Genomic DNA, 21,892 nt, shown 5'->3' with positions numbered 1-21,892 from the left:
GTGTCTACCTTAGAGATAATCACCATGTTAATAATAAAATCATTATATTTAAATTTATGACATTTATGAAATTTCCTAAAATTACCTCGTTGCCATCTCAAAAATTTCTAATACAATCTATACACATTTTTAAACAAAACAAACTACTTTTATGATTCTTTTCCCCACAAAATGTGTTGTTCCATCAATTTAAAAAAAAAAATATATTTTTCTGATATCATACACAACTGGGAGTACTGAAAAAAGTACACATTTTCTTTAAGGTGTGCCTTTAGCCCCATTTTTGTGAAAGAATGGCACTGTCTAAAATATTATGAGACAATCTTTCATAGTTACATCATAAAATGCTACATTGTGTGATAATGTAATAAACCCAAGATATGTAGCAAGGCGTCAGGTAATGTCTGATTTTTAACATCAGTTTAGCCTACATTCACTACGCATGAGTCACTGCTCAGGTACAGACAGAGGAAATTCCCACCTCTAAAATAAAATCTCTATTGCATAATTAATCATGGCACTTATTAAATATGGAGGTGTGTTAGAAAGAACCCATAACACAGTGGTTGTTTTGTTCTTTGCTGACAACGCTGTATCATGATCTGAAATTTAAGTCCATGCATGTACAGCCCCCTGAATGAGTTTCTGCATGGGCAGACAGAGAGACAGACAGTGAGTCAGACAGCCAGATGTTACCTGTTTGACCTCGGCCTGTAAGTGACGGAGCTGCACACACTGCTCCAGGTGTCTCCTGTGCTGCTCTGCGGCTGTGTCCAGCTCCTGCTGTTTCTCATGCAGGAAATCCAACAGGTCCTGCACCCGCGTCGCCATGTCAACATCACGGTCGCACAACAACTCCACACCTTGACAGAGAAAGAGAAACACAGAGAAACAGATAAATGTAGAGGTGTAACGCAAGGGCGTAAATAATCTCCCCGAGACAAATAAATCCAGCATTTGTCATGATAGACTTAGTCCTTGTCCTTTACTCACAACTTCAAAAGCCTGGCATAAACATAGGTCATATTTTATAATGCAAAAATACATTAAATATATTATATTGATGTCAAAAGATTTGGAAAATTGATGTTTATATTATATTATATTATATTAATTTAATATAGTATATATATTATTATATTATATTTACCTTTTTTGCACTGTGACTTTATTTTAATGACAATTAAGCATAAGCTCCTATTCAGTTCTAATTACCATAATGCAAAAAACAAACCAGCAATAAAAATGTTTGTTGTATTGATATTAATTTATGCTGGTTTAAATTAAAATATAACAATTTTATATTTTTCCTGAGTTGACTTTTGATTGAAAAAACAAATAAATATATAAATAAAAAAAAACTTCAGAAAAAACTTTCACAAAAAAGAAAACTCCAATTGGAAAAATGAGAAATAGCACCACATGCAAAGGCAGGATATGTTGGTAATCCGTAAGAAGACTTTAGTGCGAAGACTTTATTCAACCTGTGATTTTTTGCCAAGACAGCAATTGGACAAGACAAAGAGCTGATTACAGAACACAGGCATGAGAGAGGCCGTGGTAAACATTAAAGGAGAAATGTGGAGGATCACACATATTTGATTTATTTGAACTGAACTCTATTTAAATGATGGGAATTTCACAAAGAATCAGGTGAATTATTATCCTAATTTTTTTTTTCTCCAATCCCAGCCTAAAGAGATAGTTTACCCATAAATGAAAATTCTGTCTTCATTCATTCACCCTCATGTTGTTCCAAACCTGTTTGATTTTCATTCATTTCATTCAGCGAAAAACAAAAGATTTTTTCCATTGACTTCCACTTTATGGACAAAGAAAAACACTGATAAATGGTCACACTTTAGTTTGGGAAACAATTCTCACTATTAACTAACTATATGCCTCAATAAATTCCTAATGTGCTGCTTATTAATAGTTAGCAAGGTAGCTGTTAAAGGAATGGTAGGTGATTTGGTTCAAAACATTTTTTGTTATGCTGGAAAGTCTCTTCAAATCCCAATAGCAATCACTAAGTGAAGTGGTCTAAATGTATTTATATGTATCACCTACCATTAGGTTTAGGTATGGGGAAGGGTTAAGGGATCTAAAATGTGATATGCAGAGTGAGGCATTAATATGTGCTTAATGAGTACTAATAAACAGCCAATATCCATGCATGCTAACAAGCAACTAGTTACAAGTGAGACTGGTCCCTAAAATAAAGTGTATTCTAAATTCTGATCCACTTCTTAAGTCATGTTCCATAGAAGAAAGCACAATATGTAGCACAATAGCTCCTTCCGCATCAAAACATTGCTTAGTTCATTTTAGCATCCCGACTATCCATACACAGCGACATTAATTCAAGCAATAGTGTGAGTTTAGGACGGGGGGAGGGGCGGGGGGTGTTGCTTGTGGGGGTTGAAGAAACAACACACTTCAGCTTTAAAGGCATTGAAATTAAATTTGCAATGCATTTAACCTAGCACACACGTTATCACAAAAACATACTCACATTTTATACCCGTAGCCCAGAGCTGCATTGGGCTAAAGCTCTGAGAGTACTCCAGTTTTGCGTGTGTAAATGTGCCTCCACAAAAGGATGCTGGTAAAATGAGGATTCGTTTTGCTCTCTGCTCTCTGTGCGTGCTGTCAGATGTCAAATCTTGTGTGTGTGACCAGTGATTTTGCTAGGCAGTGTGAGTCTATAGGATTACAGGGCCGAGTGAGAGGAAGGGAGGGCTGCTGGGTGCCTGGATGGACCTGATGTGTTTGGCTTTAGAGTTTAGCATTTAGCCGCATCCACTCCTCCCCCCTTAAGCCTGCTCTGGACTGACACACTAACACACACACGTGCACACACTCACACACACATCTCTGATGCCTCATGACAGTGATCCTGTGACCGCAAAGGTTGGCTTACAAAAACATCATATAAAGTCATGCACTGTTTCTCTGCAGCTTGTGCACAGATATCAAATGCATTATTTATCACACAAAAAAAAAAAAAACATTTACATGTGTTATGGATCAGATATCTTGAATCAGTGCCATACTTGCTTGTGTGTGCATGCCGGATAGAATACACAGTCACCTGACCACCTGTAGTGTACTGCAAGTGGACTTTTGTGTGTGCACCCTTACAAAAAAAGTACTGTGGTGGCTACCAAACAATGACACTATCAAAGTGCAGTTGCATTTTTCTGTGCACTGTGTGAATTTTAAGCAGCAAAATACAGTTATTTTAATAGGAATCCAAGCAATTTAGAATTTCATGTGAGGGTGAACAAATTCCCCTTGCAAATTTTGCGATGGGTTCAGCTGGTTACTTGCTGTATTGATCAATAGAAAGCTGCTTGTTTTGAAAGTTTTGCATGCAAAATTACTAATGTGACCTCACCTTCAGACCAGTTTTATTTTAGTATTATTTAGATACTATAACAGTTTTAATATTTTTTTATTTAGATTTTATTTTTATATTTTCATTTTTTATTTTAATTTTATGTGCTTTTTAAAATTTCGTTATTATAATTTTTTTTAGTTATTATTATTTATCTTAAATTTGTTTTAATTTAATTTTAGTTTTGTACATCATCCAGATATGCGTTTTTGCAGTGATGTCTGTACACGATTTGATATACCATTGATTATCATGTTCATGTAGCACGGATTTTGATGAAAACATTTCTCCATATAATGGACTTCATTGGGACCCAAACGGGACCCAAACGGTTCAAGGTCCAAATAAAACAAGGTCCTTATAAAACTTAAACTTTTTAATTTATTTTTGAAATGACCGATCGTTTCGCTAGATAACACCCTTATTCATCATCTGGTATCGTTTAAAGCCCTTTGAAGCTGCACTGAAACTGTCATTTGGACCTTGAACCATTTGGGTCCCATTGAAGTCCATTATATGGAAAAATGTTTTCATCAAAAACATTAATTTCTTTTCGACTGAAGAAAGAAAGACATGGACATCTTGGATGACATGGGGGTGAGTAAATTATCAGCAAAAGTTTTTTTAAAAGTGAACTAATCTTTTTAAGTCGCTGGGGTGTATTTGTAGCAATAGCCAAAAATACATTGTATGGGTCAAAATTATAGATTTTTTCTTTTATGCCAAAAATCATTAGGACATTAAATAAAGATCATGTTCCATGGAGATATTTTGTAAATTTCCTACTGTAAATATATCAAAACTTAAGGTCACACTTTAAAATAGGTAACACTTGTTAACTATTAACTACGACTTTTCCCTCAATAAATTCCTAATTTGCTGCTTATTAATAGTTAGTAAGGTAGTTAAGTTTAGGTATCGGGTAGGATTAGGGATGTAGAATAAGGTCATGTAGAATAAGGCTTATAATATGTGCTTAATTAGCACTGATACAAAGCTAATATTCTAGTCATATGCATGCTAATAAGCAACTAATAGATGTATCCGTAAAATAAAGTGTTACCAAACTTAATTTTTGATTAGTAATATGCATTGCTAAGAACTTCATTTGGACAACTTTGAAGGCCATTTTCTCAATATTTAGATTTTTTTGCACCCTCAGATTCCAGATTTTCAAATAGCTGTGTCTCAGCCAAATATTGTCCTATCCTAACAAACCATACATCAATGGAAAGCTTATTTATTCAAATTTCAGGTGACGAATAAATCTCAATTTTGAAAAATTTACCCTTATGACTGCTTTTATGGTCCAGGGTCACATATGTTTCTTTATCTAAATAATTAAATTACCATGGTATTCCAAAAATCATAGTATTTCCAGTGAACTCTGTCCTAAAACAACACATGCATTTTTTGTTAGTGCATGTGTAGCTTTACATTTGAATGCAGTGACAGAATCTCTTAACCTAGCATAGAAATGTTTGAATGTGTGCTCACCTGAGGCCTGAACTTCTGTGACGTACTGCAGGAGTTCCTGTCCCTGGTGTATGACGTGGAAGGTGAGGTTGTTCATGGTGAGAGCTTTATCTGCATGATGCTGCAGTCTCTGCTCAGCTAGTGTCAGATCCTCAGTGTCAAACTCATTCATCTGCTGAGACAGCTCCTCATTCCATGACTCCAGGTCTGAGATGACCTACACAACACATAATAAGGCATGTGTCAGTGACCATATCTACAGTAAATGAGTGAACAGGTTTTTAAATTAATTGTATTATTCTGAAAATACAGTAGTTCATTTTATACTTAAAAAACATAACATTTATTATTCAAAATAAAGAATATTGTATCATAGCTGTATGGAAATAGACCTTAGTCAAGGCAGATACCATATTATAATTTTAATTAGGTACAGTTTGTTTAATGCCATTACTTTTACATAATTTGCCCAATAGTTTTTCATTCCAGTGAGAAAAAGAAAAAAAATAGATAAAGTATGGGAATAAAAAGTATAAAATATCCTTATTTCTTTCATTGTTCATTTCGTTAAAAAAATGTAGCCTACTCTGACTGAGAAGTATTTTACAAATTTGATTTTTTTTACGTTTTGATAGTCCAATTTTGACATTCTATTAAATATAAGTAACGACAAGTCATTAGAGTATTAGTAAACTGTCTGCTTAAAGGTGGGGTATGTAATTTTTCAAAAATGCTTTAGATAATTGAGTCGGGGCCGAGTACCAAAACAAACTTGTAGCCAATCAGCAGTAAGGGGCGCGTCTACTCATGATGTGGAGGAGAGAGCATTCGGTGAACATCCGAGCTGAGCGGCAGAAAGATAGAGATGGGAGATGAAAAACAAAAGAGAAAAACGTCTGTGGAATGATATGGCAAGAAGTAGGACCCGTGTAAATATCGGATCAGCTTTCCAGCGCTGGAGAGAACTCAAGGAGCGGAAGGCCTGCGATCGGACACCGAGGTTGCACAGTGTCTACACCAGACGCGCCGCGACGCAACAGCTAAAGCCTGCCTACACTGGACATGATAAAGCGACCGTTGAAAATCATATAATGACTTCTATAGTATTTTGTTGCGCCGCTCGAGTCCGGTGTAGACACGGTGTAACATTGGTTTTGCTTTGTTTCACAGAACTAATCGTTGCTTTGGTTGCGTAGGCTATGTATGTGTGGGGCAGAGCTATCAAAATAGGGGCGAGACCCTTTTGGGGTAGGGACGTGTTTGTTTTGGTGTTTTCAAATATCAACATTGGCTTCCATAAATTGCTTACCCCACCTTTAATATCTTTATTTGGATGGTTCTGCTGACTGTCAACTTATTCTACTAACCTGAACACTAAAAGTCTACTAATACTCTAGTGAGAGTTAGCTGACATGTAGTTGTAAAGTTATAGTTAGTAGAATGTTAAAATATTAAAATTAAAAAAGTTTATTAAAATAAAGTGCAACAGATTTTTTCTGTGCATACATTGCCTTCAAAAGGTGACTAAATGCAAATGTGACCCTGGACCAGTCATAAGGGTCAATTTTTCGAAATTGTGATTTATACATCACCTGAAAGCTGAATAAATAAGCTTTCCATTTATGTATGGTTTGTTAGGATAGGACCATATTTGGCCGAGATACAACTATTTGAATATTTGGAATCTGAGGGTGCAAAAAAAAATCTAAATATTAAGAAAATTGCCTTTAAAGTTGTCCAAATGAATTCCTTAGCAATGCATATTACTAATCAAAAATGAAGTTTTGATATATTTACTGTAGGAAATTTATGTACAAAATATGTTCATGGAACCATGATCTTAATATCCTAATGATTTTTGGCATAAAAGAAAAATCAATAATTCTGACCCATTCAATGTATTTTTGGCTATTGCTACAAATATAGCTGTGCAACTTAAAGGGGTGGTTGATTGCGATTTCACTTTTTTAATTTTAAATAGTGCGTAATGTTGCTGTTGGTGAATGAACAGTATCTGCAAAGTTGCTGCGCTGAAAGTTCAACATAAGCAGAGATATCGTCTTTTAAAAATCAGGAAGTTTAATGCCTACAAAAACGACTCAAATGGTACTACAACGAGATACTTCCCGGGTTTTATACGTAACAAACCCATAAATTTACATCAACCCTCCCTCCGGAACATGCAAAAAAGGGGGCAAGGCCATGTTCTGCGGCTTTGTCGAAGAGGAAGAGTTATAGTGGAGAGCTGTAGCCATGCCGTCGAAAGTGTTATTTTCACCCAGCTGTCAGGTCTTCTGTGTTCGGGCTTCCTACGGACGCTGTAGTTCATCAACAATGGTTAAAATTTATGTTTGATTATGTTCCTGACAATTACAATCGTAACTTAGCTCACTGTGCTGCGCATTTTACGGAAGACAGCTTCCAGAATCTACACGAGTTCAATGCCGGATTCAACTAGAAACTATTACTAAAACATGGAGCAGTTCCAACTTTAAAACCAGAGGCAGCAGTTGTTGGGCCACAACCTGTACGTAAGATTTAATCATTTTAAATGTATTTGCATGTATAATTTCAGACGTAATGTTTTAGTTTTATCAAGGACGTAAACAAATGCTAACGCTGGCTTTAGTAGCCAGTTAGTTATGCTATTTCGTGTGCCTATGACAAACGCGTACAAACATTTTGGACCCGAATTTGTAATTATGTACTAATTTTGTAAATGTATTTTCCATGTATACTTTATGACGTAATTTTTCATGTAATTACTCAGTCATGTATTCAGTTATATTAAATGTTTAATCAGGAGACAAACCGTATCTCAAAAGCTAACAAACAGCAGTAGCATTTTCAAGTAACAGCGTATCGAAATTCTTTGAGAGAATAATAATAATAAAAAAATTTACTCTCTTCATTACCGCTTTCTGGGTCTGATTCTGGCTCAAACTCATACGGCAATATTGACACCATTATTTACATTTGACCGGAGCACATGCAACTGTCGCCCGTAAAGGTAATGGGCGTGAAGTTTCCGGACAATGTGCAGTACACAGTTTAGCCAATCACAACACACCGACCCAACTAACCAATCTGAGCCCATTGCCTGTTTCTGAGGGAGTGGTTTCGTAGAATCAGGAAGTCAACCGGTCGTTCAAATGACAGAGGAGAAAGCGGCTTACAATAAAGGTGAAATTTATGAAAAATAAGGCGTTTTTTAACAAACGAAACACGAAGACATGTTATATTGCACCCCATAAACACAATCAAGCAAAGAAAAAAGCCAGTAAACCACCCCTTTAAGACTGGTTTAGTGGTGCAAGGTTACATACATAAAAGCACTTTCATGTAAAGCATGTTCAAATTTTAACCAACTTTACTTGTATTATTTAATATCTCCTTGTATTCATTTCAAATGTGAATACTAAACATCTTCTATTTTCAATGTTTGTTCAGTTTTGTTTAAAAAAGTGAGTGTATGTCTTATTTGTCATCCTTGACTTGTAGTATTATATATCGAATCAGCCATTAGCCAGTCTACTCACTAGCTACCAGCACTGGCCATTAAACACACACATATTAGTTGACTATTAAAAATTAATATTCACAGAATTTATGTCGAACATACAAGAAAGTACACAACTTAATAGGCTGTAAAAAAATTGGCCTGACAACAGGTGGGTAAAAACAGGAGAAACATGAATCAGATTACAAGCACTTGGCAAGCAGTTCACGTCAGCCATGTTTAACATCACACAACATAGAGCGTCTAATCAAAACTCACTAAATTATTCCTCAATATCACTACAGAAGACATCTGTCATTGATACAGCAATTGGTTTAAAGTCATGATTTGAACAAATAATCCTCCCATCAAAAGTCTAAAGCACTCACTCTGCACTGCTGTGTGGTTTAGAATTCCTCCTCTAATGAACATGAGCATTTTTCCCAGCTTTTCTGAGAGAAGCACTGATAAGGACAGCTGATGATGACTAGAACGGCAACACAACCATTTTCTGTAAGAAGTAAATGTGTTCTTCAATGTGTGGGAGCAGCGTTTGGGAAATCACACGCCCACTGCTGTACCTTCTGGCACCCTGCCGCGTTGACTGAGAGTGCCGACCCGCCCTGCGCTGAGTAATTCCCTTGCATCCGATGTAGGAGCTCACCTACAATCGTCACCCATATTGGAAGTTATCCACATCTGTGTATGGTTTTCAGATGTTCTTTCAGGTTTGCTCTTTGTCTATACAAGGTCTTCTCAGTTTTACCTTATCTATCAGCAAAGTATCAGTGGAACGTGAGTGCCTTCAAAACTCCCTATGGAATGTGATACTCCTTGTTCTGTATTGGATTATGTTACAGAGAGTGATATCACTTTTACTACAAAAGCCAGCTCGTTTTGTGGACTCTGATTACTTCATATAGGGTTTCCTACAAACAAAGCATTTAAAACAGCCACCAAAGGTCAATCGCACAGCATGATGGGGCTTATGCAAGTCAAAATACTAATGACAAATTAGCAAAAGTAGGGAATCTCATTTAATGTCAACACAAAACTGTCCATATTTATGGTATTATGTTTCTGAACTTCTTGTACATGACTGTTCAGTGCATGTTATTCAACAGAAGAATGTTTTTTTGTCTTTTGTAACTTTGCATCACCTCTTAAAAAACTTCTATTTTGGGTGACATTATCTTGGCCGTTAGGGAAAACATACACTATATGGACAAAATTAATGGGTCACCTGACCATTACACCAAAAGGGACTTTATTCTTAGACCACAATAAGGAGTTGATCACTACATTGCAGTTATAACAGTTTCTAATCTTCTAGGAGGGCTTTCCACAAGATTCTGGAGTGTTTCTGTTGGAATTTTTGCCCATTTATCCAGTAGAGCATTTGTGATGTCAAGCGCTGATGCAGAATGAGAAAGCCTTGCTCACAATCTCCATTCCAGTTTATCTCAAAGGTGTTGGATGGGGTTGAGGTCAAGGCTCTGTGTGGGCCAGTCAGGTTCTTCCACACCAAACTCATCTAACCAAGTCTTTATGGACCTTAATTTTTGCACTGGGACATAGTCATGCTGGAATAGAAAGAGCCCTCCCCAAAGTGTTGCCACAATCTTACAAGTATAGCATTGTCCAAAATGTTTTCGTATTCTGAAACATGAAGATTTCCCTTCACTGGAAGCAAGGGGCCTAGCCCAACCCCTGAAAAACAGCCCCATACCATTATCCCTCATGCATTATGCAGTCAGGCAGGTAATGTTCTCCTGGCATCCGTCAAATGCAGATTCGCTCATCAGAAGCATGATTCGTCACTCTATAGAACATGTTTCCATTGCTCCAGAGTCCAGTGACAGTGTGCTTTACATCACTCCATCCGACACTTGGCATTGTACTTGGTGATGTGAAGCTTGCATGTAGCTGCTCAGCCATGGAAATCCATTTCATGAAGGTCTTTCATGCCAGTGGATGTGTGGAACTCTTCAGCTATGGACCCAGTAGAGTGTTGGTGACTTGGTGACGCCACTCTGTGACTTTACATGGTCTACCGCTTCGTGCATGAGTTGATCCTAAACAGTCCTTTCCAATAATACCACTTACAGTTGAACCATATCAAGCAGGGATACAATTTCACAAACTGACTTAATGCAAAGATGGCATCCTATCCAACACTTGAATTTACTGAGCTCTTCAAAACAACATTTTTTTCACAAATGTTTGCACTTGCAGACTACATTACTAGGTGGTTGATTTTATATACTTGTGGCAATAGGTCTGACTGAAACACCTGAATCCAATAATTAAGAGGTGTGTCCCAATACTTTTGTCCTAGAAAAACATATTCCACGCTGTCTTTTTTTACATTACTCATACAATAATATACTTTTTATTTGATATATTTACTTTTGTTTATCTGTAAATTTGTGCAAAATTGATTTACTAGACATGTACAGCATGTGCACTATTTATTATGTTTATACTATAGTTTATTGTCCATTGTCTTGTGTTTGTAGTTACATTGAGCACACTATTGTGAGTACTTAACTCACATTTGTATTGCTGCTAATGCAATTCAATTTCCGATATGGGATCAATAAATTATCTATCTAACATCATCATTGTGTACAGTATTTTAAGTCCCTTCACAAAAAAAGTCAACATCTAAAACTGTAAAACATCTATTAAATTATAAAGAAACTGACTTGAGAATAGCAGTCAATGGGGAAACAAGTGTTTTGGCTGAAAAATGATGCAGTTACAGCATCTACCAGCAGAGGCTCACTGTTCATGCTAGCCAAGCCTTTGGTGACATTACAAAAATTAAATAGGCTGTTTCATGTTGACTTTAAGAGCTTTGATTCAGAGCAACCGTGAATGTGATATTTATTTGATAAAGCTGTTAGTTTCTCAAACACCCTTTTGACAAAAGTGTGACTCACTTTCACATGTCCAGAGACACAATTCTCCATGACTCATAGTGCCGGCTGTGAAAAGAGCATCCGTGATGGCTTTATCTTTGCTCAAGGCTTTCGCTCACAATCTCTGAGATCAGTGGATTTTGTCTTTTAGCACTTTGTTACTTTGATCTGATCAAAACCGACAAGAAATATAGAAGCAACAACACATGGTATAGCCTTCTACCTCACAACTGATGCAGAACTGAAACTTTAAATTCATGTAATCAAGGGGTGCCTGCTTGATGGCTATGAAGAAAAAAATAATAATAATAATAATAATATATATATATATATATATATATATATATCAAGATTACAATTTAGAAAATTATTTTCAATGGTCCCTGAATAGAAAGTTTTCAGGATTGCTGGTGAGACCCTGAATTTCCTCAGCTGTCGCAGATGGTACAGTCTTTGCCTGGCTTTCTTAACCTGTGTTTGGATGTGTGTAGTCCAAGTCAGGTTCTCAGAGATGTTTACACCAAGGTACTTGAAGCTACTCACCCTCTCCACAGGGGTCCCACAGATCATGAGAGGAGTGTAGGGCTGCTGCTGTCTCTTCCTAAAGTCCATGATCAGCTCTTTAGTTTTGCTCACATTCAGAGAGAGACAGTTGTCCTGGCACCATGATGTGAGTCTCCCTACCTCATCCAAGTATGCGGTCTCACCGCTTGGGACCGTTGTTGTTGGCCCAGAACCACAGTATCATCAGCGAATTTGATAATAGATGTGGAGCTGTGAGAGGACACGCAGTCATGCTTGTAGAGAGAGTAGAGCAGGGGACTCAGGACACAGCCCTGTGGGGCTCCTACATTCGGGGTGATGGAGTTTGAGGTGAACTGGCCAGCTTTCACCACTTGAGGTCTGCCGGTGAGGAAGTCTTGAATCCAGTCACAGAGTGAGGAGTTTAGGCCGAGGTCTGTGAGTTTAGAAGCCAGCTTGATGGGGACTATAGTGTTGAAAGCTGAGCTATAGTCAATGAATAGCAGCCTTACATAATTCCCATTGTTGCTGTCCAAGTGTGTGAGGGACGAGTGGAGGACGTGAGAGATGGCATCGTCCATAGATCTGTTTGGGCGATAGGCAAACTGAAGAAGGTCCAAAGTATCAGGGATGGAGGAGCAGATGTGGCTCTTAACAAGTCTCTCAAAAACCTTCATGACTATAGATGTTAGGGCAACTGGGCGATAGTCATTCAGGCAAGAGGGTTTATTGTTCTTAGGCACAGGGATTATTACGGATTTTTTAAATCCACAAGTAAACACAGTTAAATCCACGATTAAACACAACATAAGTTAATTAGAAAAACAGACTATTTTGGTTTGTAAATATCACTTCTATGAATTGTACAAAAATAGAAAGCTGTGAGTTGCGTACACAAATGCACTGCAAAATGTTAACTTTCATGAATACAACCAGAATACTATACATGCAGCTAGTGGGAAGACTAGTTTATTTAATTTTGACATTTCAGTTAGTTAAATAGTACATCCATGTTTATGTTCATCTAAATGTATACCATATTTTTCCCTATTCATATAATTCAGTGTTTGAACTCCTTTTGGAAAATTGATCAGCAAATGTTGATATGAGCTTCAGCTATTCATACTCAAGTCATCTGAAAGGGCCCAAGAATGATGATTAAAAAAATGCCCCCTGACTTCCCAACACAATTGAGAACCACTTGTCTTTGAGTGTTATGATATATTGTTTACAACAAATCCAGTGGGTTATCATTTGAGAATAAGCTGTCAGACATGTCATAAATTGTGGACTCACATCAATGGCATCTCGTTCAAAGATCCTGAGCTGGAGAAAGAGCTCTAGTTTGATCTTCCGTTCCTGAAACAGTTCCTCCATCTGAGCCTGGGCCTCATCCAGCTGCTGCAGGACGCTCTCGATGTGAGCCATGGAGCTGTTATGAGGAGTCTTATTGCTGGAGATTGCAGAGTCTCTGCAGTCAGAAAAAAAAGAGCATGCCAGAATGTATACCATACAACTTCAATAAAGCATCTTCTTACTACAGTTTACTTAGTCTATGCAGATTAGGACATGGGTCATAGATAAACTCCACACTCCACATGAAATAACATTGTAATATCAACAGTGATTGAAGATATAGAACTATAGACATATAACTGAATAGTGAATGTGTTATTGGGAGCAAGACATTTACTGATGTTTCAGGATGGATTTTCCAAAACATCTGTAATTACACATTTGTAAGGTGATTTGCTCTATTAATAAAACCTGAAAAACTTGCATTGGATTTCGGTCCAAATAAAGTAACAAGTTTCATAAATGACATTTTTTTTTTTACAAAAATGCAAAAAGTGTCTGCAGGGTTAGTAATTGTAATTAATGCAGCAGACATCAATGGGATGCTAAGGCTATTACGTGACGAGCATATGTGTTTGTGACAGAATTCTAATGACAACAAGTCAGCGTCATCATTTTCCACTAAACTGATGCTTTCTCATTGGGCAGTACCTGAGCTGCTGGATAAGATCCTCCCCTTCTTTAATGACGTTGACGGTGACCTGCAGTGTGGTTTGCTGCTGCTGACCGAAACGTTTGATCAGCTCCTGCACTGCCTCTACTGACTCAGCATAAACATCATCCAGCAACTCCTTCTGAAGCTCCTCCAACCATGTCCACAGCTGCAGAGAAATAACATCATTACCAGCCAATCAGAAACCTAACAATATTATGAACCAGTCAGTGACCTATGTAGTTCCATGGGTCTTGAAACAAATAACATTTGTTCTATAATCTAAAAAATCCAAATGCACAAACATGACAAGACAAATAGCCAGACGGACTTTGGCTGCCACCGAACGGCTGGTGTTGTTATTTACTGTGAATGGCTTTGTCTTATGTGAGCTCAGGATTAGCCATCTGCCTATGTTGGCATGTCAAAGGGAGTATCTCCTGCCACAGCAGGCTATGCCTGTCCTTCCACACCTCCCCATTGTCTTTTTCCACCTCCACCTTTCTCTACCTTTCTCTTTTCCCAAATCTCCAGCCTTTAACCCTTTATCATTACTTATACCGTTATAAAACACACTCTCAGAAACAAAGATGTCTATATATGCCAGCTCGCTACAGATAGCAGATGGCTAACATTATGCCACATATGGAGACATTAAAGAGAGCATTGTTTGCTTGTATTAAGTATACTGTATCAGGAATCATGTACACACTACTACTTATTATCATTCACTGTTTGTGGAATATAGATGGGCCAGAAGGCAATAGTTCTGAATTTATAAGCAGACAAATTGTTAAAATTTGTGGTCCAAAAAAGCTAACCACTAGTTTGGCTTTAAAGGTGCCATAGAATGCATTGATACAATATTTTAAATTGTTCTCTGATATCTACATAGAAGGTATGTGGCTTAGGTAAGGGCAAAATATCTCCAGAAACGGTTTTACATGCCCATTTAAAACCCTAGGATTTGTCCCTAGAATGAAATGGTCTGTTTATTACCTTATTTGGAAGGGTCATGAATAATAATGTTGAGCTCTGCTCTGATTGGCTGTTTCACAGTACAGCTCAGTGTTGAGCTCTGCTCTGATTGGCTGTTTCACAGTGTGGCTCATTTCAGTAACTCACACAGCAGGAAGGAAACACAGGGAAAATATATATTTCAATACTTTCTCGCGCAGTTATATCGTTGGGTAATTATACTGTAAATAAAATGCGGGCATCAGGGAGCCGCTATTAATAAGCGGGGCATTGAAACTGCTTTTAAATGCATGTTCGCTTTTTAGTTTCACTTTCGAGATTCATGATAGCACGTGCTCTGTTTATACTATGGAGCGGCAGTACTTACCACACATTTTACAAGATCAGATGCTTGTCAGTGGTGCTCAGGATCTGTAAATCATTCGCCATCATCATCAGTCATCTTTCCTTACTCTATTTATGTGGTAAGTGAAATCTTATGTACTGTAATACTAGCGCGTTATTTGCTTTCCGTGCCTTTCTGAATACATACACCAACCCATCCCTTTATTTCACATCCCCTACACAGCCTGGAACATAACATTTATTTCCATGATCTACCATTTTCGCTGTTGTCCTCGCTTGTTTCTTCACAATACCTGCAGAACTTCTGATGATTCAGCTGTGCAGGTTCGGCTGGCCTAGAACATGGGCGGGTATATGCAAATGTTGGGGGTGTACATATTAGTGATCCTGACTGTAACGTTGCCTATTTTTCAGTGGTCTTTTGCATTCACAAGATTTACATAAGAAGGAAAAAACAATGGTGTTTGAGGCTCACGGTATGTAATTTCCATGTACTGAACAATTATTCAACTATGCTAAGGTAAATACAGTTTTCCATTCTATGGCAAATTTAAAGCAAATAATGTTTAATTTCCAAAAGTGAGAGGCTGTATGGGATTCTTTTAGCATGTAGGACACAGTTCACACTGACTAGTCAATTAGTTCTGCCACTAGTGAATGTGTGGGGTCTGTCAACTAGTCGTCAAACACTGTTTCAGTTGTGCTCGTTCTATGTAGCGACAGCAGGAGGAAAATTCCTCAGTCCACAAGCTGTATAACATTAAATTGGTATTATAATAAACTAATTGGAAATATGTGAAAGTGAAAATTACTAGAACTGGAGTGGTTTTGTGTTAACGAAGCAGTGATTTATGCTGCAAACATTTGAGATGGCCTGAGTTTATTTTGCGTGATCATATACAATTTTTTTCTAATTCTTGCAGCTTAATTTTCTAATTTAATGTCATCTAAAGGCTGAAATGAACTACAATAGCATGAATCTTCTGATCATGTATTTTTTACATCCTCATCAGTCTGGTATCATCTCAGCTGTGACAATCGCTCCATTAACACACTCTACATCCATGCATCAAAAAGTGCAGAAGCTGCAGAACTTATAGGAAAGTCATTGACAGAATATAAACAGTTGACTAGTAAAAATGTGTTGCACAAGACCTAAAGAGAAATGTTACTGCACACTTAACAATATGGTGCAGAATCAATGGAACACTGGTAACAAGATATTACTATATTGTAAATACTGTATATAAACAAATATAAACAAATGATTAAATAAAGAAATTAATAATAACAACAACAATAAATTCAAGTGCATTTTCAGAAATTGTGTGTACTGTACCTGTTACATAATATTCAGGAACATAATTATGTCATAATTTTACTTTCACCTCTGAAAGTAAAGACCAAAAAAAAAAAAAGTTCTTGTTACATCACATTCAGGAACACATTCATGTCAAGTAGAACACATGTAAACACATATCCACACCCACCAACACCCATTCTTACTTTCTCATAACTTACCTCTTTGCTGTGAGCGTGGAATGCCACAGACATGTCGAGCAGGACTTTGCGTTGTTCAACCCGTCTTACGAAGTCCTGGATACGATCTTCCAGCTGGTGTGCGGCCTGGTAGATCTCCTCAGGGTCACACTCGCCCGTCTGAGCTAGCTGCTCTGCCGCCTCCAGGAGTTTGTCTGCATTCGTGTAGGTGTTCTGAGAAACATGCAGAAGTTAATATTAGGGATGTGCAACAGCGATCGAGTACTCGGCTGTGACAGCGATGATCGATCATGAAAACGATCATGGAAACAAAGCAGTTCAAAGTATAGATGTGTGAAGAGAGAGAAGCTTGGCTTTGAAGTCACGTAGTGGTGTCTGGGTTAGCTACATACATATCTGATTAATCTAATATAGGATATAAGTTATCTGATTAATATCATAGGAAGTGTCATAGAAAGGGTCTCAGTTTATTGGCATAAAGTCAGCTTCACCTCAGGCAGCTATTCGTTTTGAGATGCTTCTTTTTTAATAACATTGCTGCATCATAATCATAATCTAACAGTGTACAGTGTTCTAATCATGTGATATACCTGAGCCACTTCTTCAAAGTCCTCATGACGTTTCTGTAATGCTCGAGCCCTGTGCAGAGACTTCCCCACGCCTGTGTGTTTACTCAGGAACGCCTCACCATGGTTTTCAATCCAATCTAGAACCTGTGAGAGAAGATATTCACAAAGAAGAACATAAACAAAGGTTCAGAAGGTCAAAAGAACCACCAAATCACTATAAAAAACAAACAAAAAAGCAGTCCATATAATTGTAATAGAGTCCAGATTCCATATGGAATACTTTTATGGCGGTTTTTGTCCTTTTCATATATGGAGATTCTTTATTTATTTATATATATTTTTTTATTTGTGCTCCACTGGAAAAATAACAGCATACATATTTGGAATGACATACAGGTGAACAAGTATTATTAACAATTTAACGCAGTGGTGTCCAAAATCTCCCTTTCAAATGTATATTCTGTTCTCAACTGGGAGAAGGACTTTGTCGAACGGGAGTGAGAAGATATTCACAAAGAGAAAAATAACCAAATGTTGCTCAGAGGGTCAATAGAACCACCACCTGCATTATAAAAATGAACCATTAATGAGATGCAAGATATTTATTAAAAATGTACAAAATAAAACATTTCTTTGTTAGTACTGTAAAATGTTACTACAATGTGTATGTGTATATATATATATATATATATATATTAAATAATTGAACAACTATAGCTTCATGAATTTGTTTTTTCAATCATTTTTTTTTTTTTATAGAATCAAGAATAAACATGGCACAAAGAGCAGTGTATGCATGACGAAAATATTCAGTATATATATTCATATTCAGAGCAGTGTATGCATGACAAAATTTCCATAACTGGGAAAGAGTTTAAAAATATTCTGAATTTTTTTCAGGTTTTATGTGACTTGAAAAAATGTCCACCTTATTAACACTTTACAGTAAGCTGTCATTTGTTAACATTAGTTAATGTATTAACTAACATGAACGAGCAATGGACAATATATTTATTACTCTATTTATTCTATTACTCTATTAATAGAATCCATTGCTATTTTCACTTGGTGTAAATAGAATCCATTGCTATTTACACTAAGTGCAAATAGCATATTTTTTAGCGATAGATACTATTTACACTAAGTGCAAATAGCAATGGATTCTATTTACACCAAGTGAAAATAGCAATGGATTCTATTTACACTATGTTAAAATAGCAAGGTTTTCTGCTATTTATACTACTTATTGGAAATAGTGGCAATTATGTGCACCTCAGTATTGTAGTACATTATAAAACTGTATGCAATAATAACGTATTGAGTGTAAATTATAAAAAAGTTCAAATTATTAAATGGATGCCAACTTATTGGGACAATAAAGCCCTTTTTGATTATTTCCTTCATGTTTATTGAAAATAAATGCCTTTCTGATGCGATATGAGATTTGAAAAGCGAGAAATAAAGTTCGGCAAAAGGTGGGCTCGAACTCGGGTCAATCGCGTAAAAAAAAGCAAACGCTTTACCATCTACGCCACTGAAACTGATGCTACATGAGTGTCTTTTTTTAATGTTGACTAAACCAATCACACGTTAGTGGGCGGAGTTAGTACAAATAGCATTTGCCAACAAGCTATTTGCATTTAGTGTAAATAGACACTCCGTAAAAAAAATACAGTTGTTCATTGTTTGTTCATGTTAGTATATTAACTAACAAACACAACTTGTGATTTTAATAATGCATTAGTAAATGCTGAAATTAATAGATAGATAGATTTTAAATGCATCCTATGATACTTTGCATAAACGCATCTATCTGATTCAAAAATGTAAAAGAGTTCTACTGCATTTCCAATGTAAAACCAGCAGGGGGCACCTCAAAGCAGCAGGACTCACTGCGACAGCTGGAGACCACTATAAACATCAGCACCAAACACGCAGTGAGGTCATCCTGCAGATTAAGCGAGCAAGACTCTGGTGTCTGCTCTGATGGTGTTGTCGGAGAGTACGATAACTGTGTTTATTATGGATATTTGATTAATGGGGTAGTATCTATTGTTTCTCACAGGTTTGCATGAGCATCTGAACACATATGCAATATTTTACTAATAAAAATGTATTAGAAAAGGTTTAAATGAGTATTAAATATTTTCTTAACCATTTGGAATCTACAAGGTGGAGCTGCTAAGACAGACATCTCGTATCCGAGTTTGAAAGATTTCTACCTGCCTCAAAAGATGCCAGAGCACACTAAGTCCTCTACTCATGCATATTTCATTATGCCACCTTTGATCTGGCTGAATGTGCCACACACAGAAACATTCAGAGCTGTTTGTGTGGTGGCATCTGTCAGCGCATGTGTGTGTGTGATTAGAAGCAATCATTTGTCGTGCAGATGTTGAGTCTCCTGCTCATATGGCTGCTTTCTGATGTCTGGAAGGTTTAGAGGTCCCCTATGCCTGCATCGTTTTATGGGGCAAACCCTCAACATAATGAGGCTGCTGAACACAGTTACCATGACAACTGACACTGAATGCGTCTGAGAGGAAAAAGACTAAGTAAAAAAAAAAAGTGGGAACATAGCGTGGGACAGACCATGTGTGAGAGAGAGTGAAAGAGACAGAGAGACACATTTGGATGTTGTTTTGAAAAAGATGACAGAATTTTTATCTTTTGGGGTAACTATGCTTTTAGAATTTCTTAATTGAAAAAGAAAAAGGCAAATATTTCATCCAAAAATAAATAAATTAATTAATACATGATGCAGTGGTGCCTAAAATCTCACTTTCAATGTTATATTCTGTTCTTAAGTGAGCAGAGAAATTTTTAAACACACTAGAACTCACTTTATATTCAACATAACGATGCCTCACAGGCTTTTAGACACTGCCATTTTATTCAGACAAAGACCAGATTCACCTCATTTATTTGAGCAGGACGCATTTTAGTGTCATATTTATATTCATATATCAAATTCATTAATGATTTTGTGTTTTGCCACATCAATTTATATTAAGAGTGTTATTTGTGGAAAATGCAGCATCACTATCACAAGGAATAAATGACATTTTAAAATGTAACTTGATATACATACATACTGTACATATATATATATATATATATATATATATATATATATATATATATATATATATATATATATATATATATGAAAAATAAAAACTTCTGACCCCATACTGCATTTTTTTTAAATCAACTATTATTTATTTATTTTAGTTCGATGGTAGACAATATGTCCTAAATCGACCCAAAATTGAGCGAAAGCCGGCAGATCAAAATCACTGCAAGCAGGAAGTGAAATTCAGTGAAAACAGGCACTTGTGGGAAGTGGGCGAGAATGAAATGAAAAAATCTGTCCCGCACAGATGTCTCCTGCAACGTTCTGACACCTCTTCCACCCTGCACATCTCTCACTTCACAAATAACAGTGATTAAATCAAATAAATTGAAAACTGTTTACAATAATTTGTGCATAAATTATTGCTAGTTAAGAATAAGCGTCTGACCTGCTGGACATCCTGCTGGAAGACGCAGAGCTGTAGCCGTTGGTGAAGACGAAGTTTGCGGTGTTGCCAGATGTTCTCCAACTGCCTCTGGTGATGCAGAACCTCATGAATGATATCCAGAACATGGTGCACCGCCTTGGTGTAGTTAGCCGAGGCTGTCAGCGAATCTGCACTTCCTGGGGTCAAAGGCCGCTGTAGCTTATCTAGTAGGGCTTTGCCATCCTGGCTTACCTTGGGATGTACAGATAATACACATCAACAACCAGAAATGTTACTTACAGAAAAAAATTCCACCTTTATTTGAATGTCTAGTTCAGTCATGAAACTCCATGTTCCTTTACAAGCAATTACATCGTTTACTAGTCTACACAGCACAAGGTGGCCTCTGTTCTACAGCCAATGAGCTTGCGTGCTCACAATTTAAATAGTTTTGTTCAGTGTTTGCTGTAAGTTGGTCCTGCAGTGCACTATCAGAGTTCCTCTGAAACCCTCCACATCCCCAGCTCCACTTGTCTAGATCTGCTAGGGGATTTATGTGTGTCTACCCATGCAGCTGCAGCAGCAGCATATCTTACAAGCTCACAACAACATGTCTGTGTATCTATTGGCAACAGCAAGTCTATATTTGCCTTGCAGCAGCAGCGGTGTGTGTAGCAGATCTAGTTCGCAAAGACCAGATACATTAACACTGTCATATTCAGGAAAAACTATTCCAAGAGTTGTCATGACTGACATACCTTTTTTTTAGTTCTTGCTCAGCTTGGAGGTATCCTGAATTTAGTCTTTAAAGTGAAAATATTCACAAACACAAGCAAAAGTTTTTTACTTTAATGGATATTTGTACCTCAGAATAGGCAGCGGTTATGTGTTCATAAAGACCCTGGTGGTGGTGGATGGTGTCTTCCAGGTCCTGTAGCTCGGAAGGAAGTTCTCCCTCTCCACAGGCTTTACACCAAGCGTCCATGTTGCTCATATACTAGAAAAAGGCAAAAATATTCAGATATTGGTTGTTAAACCAGCCACATACAAATCTGTGATCTGTTACCACATACAAGAATGATTATAAAAAAAGTCTCAACGTAGTTGTTAGGAGGCTAACTTTGGGCCATCCACCACTGAGTGATTTTCAACAGTGTCTTATTTAGGA

At 37.0% G+C, this 21,892-nt stretch overlaps 1 protein-coding gene across 1 annotated transcript in view; it reads right to left on the bottom strand.

Annotated features, from left to right (window-relative positions):
• Positions 1 to 21,892, bottom strand: part of LOC306887012 (triple functional domain protein-like) — a gene marked incomplete at its 5' end in the record, with an annotated part of 146,471 nt that overhangs the window by 53,082 nt on the left and 71,497 nt on the right. The window contains 8 exons of the mRNA XM_079444468.1: positions 697 to 863; positions 4,898 to 5,093; positions 13,118 to 13,292; positions 13,829 to 13,998; positions 16,674 to 16,865; positions 17,243 to 17,365; positions 20,746 to 20,976; positions 21,590 to 21,721. Coding sequence (XP_079300594.1) covers positions 697 to 863; positions 4,898 to 5,093; positions 13,118 to 13,292; positions 13,829 to 13,998; positions 16,674 to 16,865; positions 17,243 to 17,365; positions 20,746 to 20,976; positions 21,590 to 21,721 — 1,386 coding nt within the window. The remainder of the gene's footprint in view (positions 1 to 696; positions 864 to 4,897; positions 5,094 to 13,117; positions 13,293 to 13,828; positions 13,999 to 16,673; positions 16,866 to 17,242; positions 17,366 to 20,745; positions 20,977 to 21,589; positions 21,722 to 21,892) is intronic.

This window comes from Barbus barbus, assembly GCF_936440315.1.
Source record: "Barbus barbus genome assembly, chromosome: 21".
Classification (NCBI taxonomy): Eukaryota; Metazoa; Chordata; class Actinopteri; order Cypriniformes; family Cyprinidae; genus Barbus; species Barbus barbus.
The sequence above is the reverse complement of the archived record's forward strand: the minus strand, read 5'-3'. Positions and strand labels throughout refer to the sequence as shown.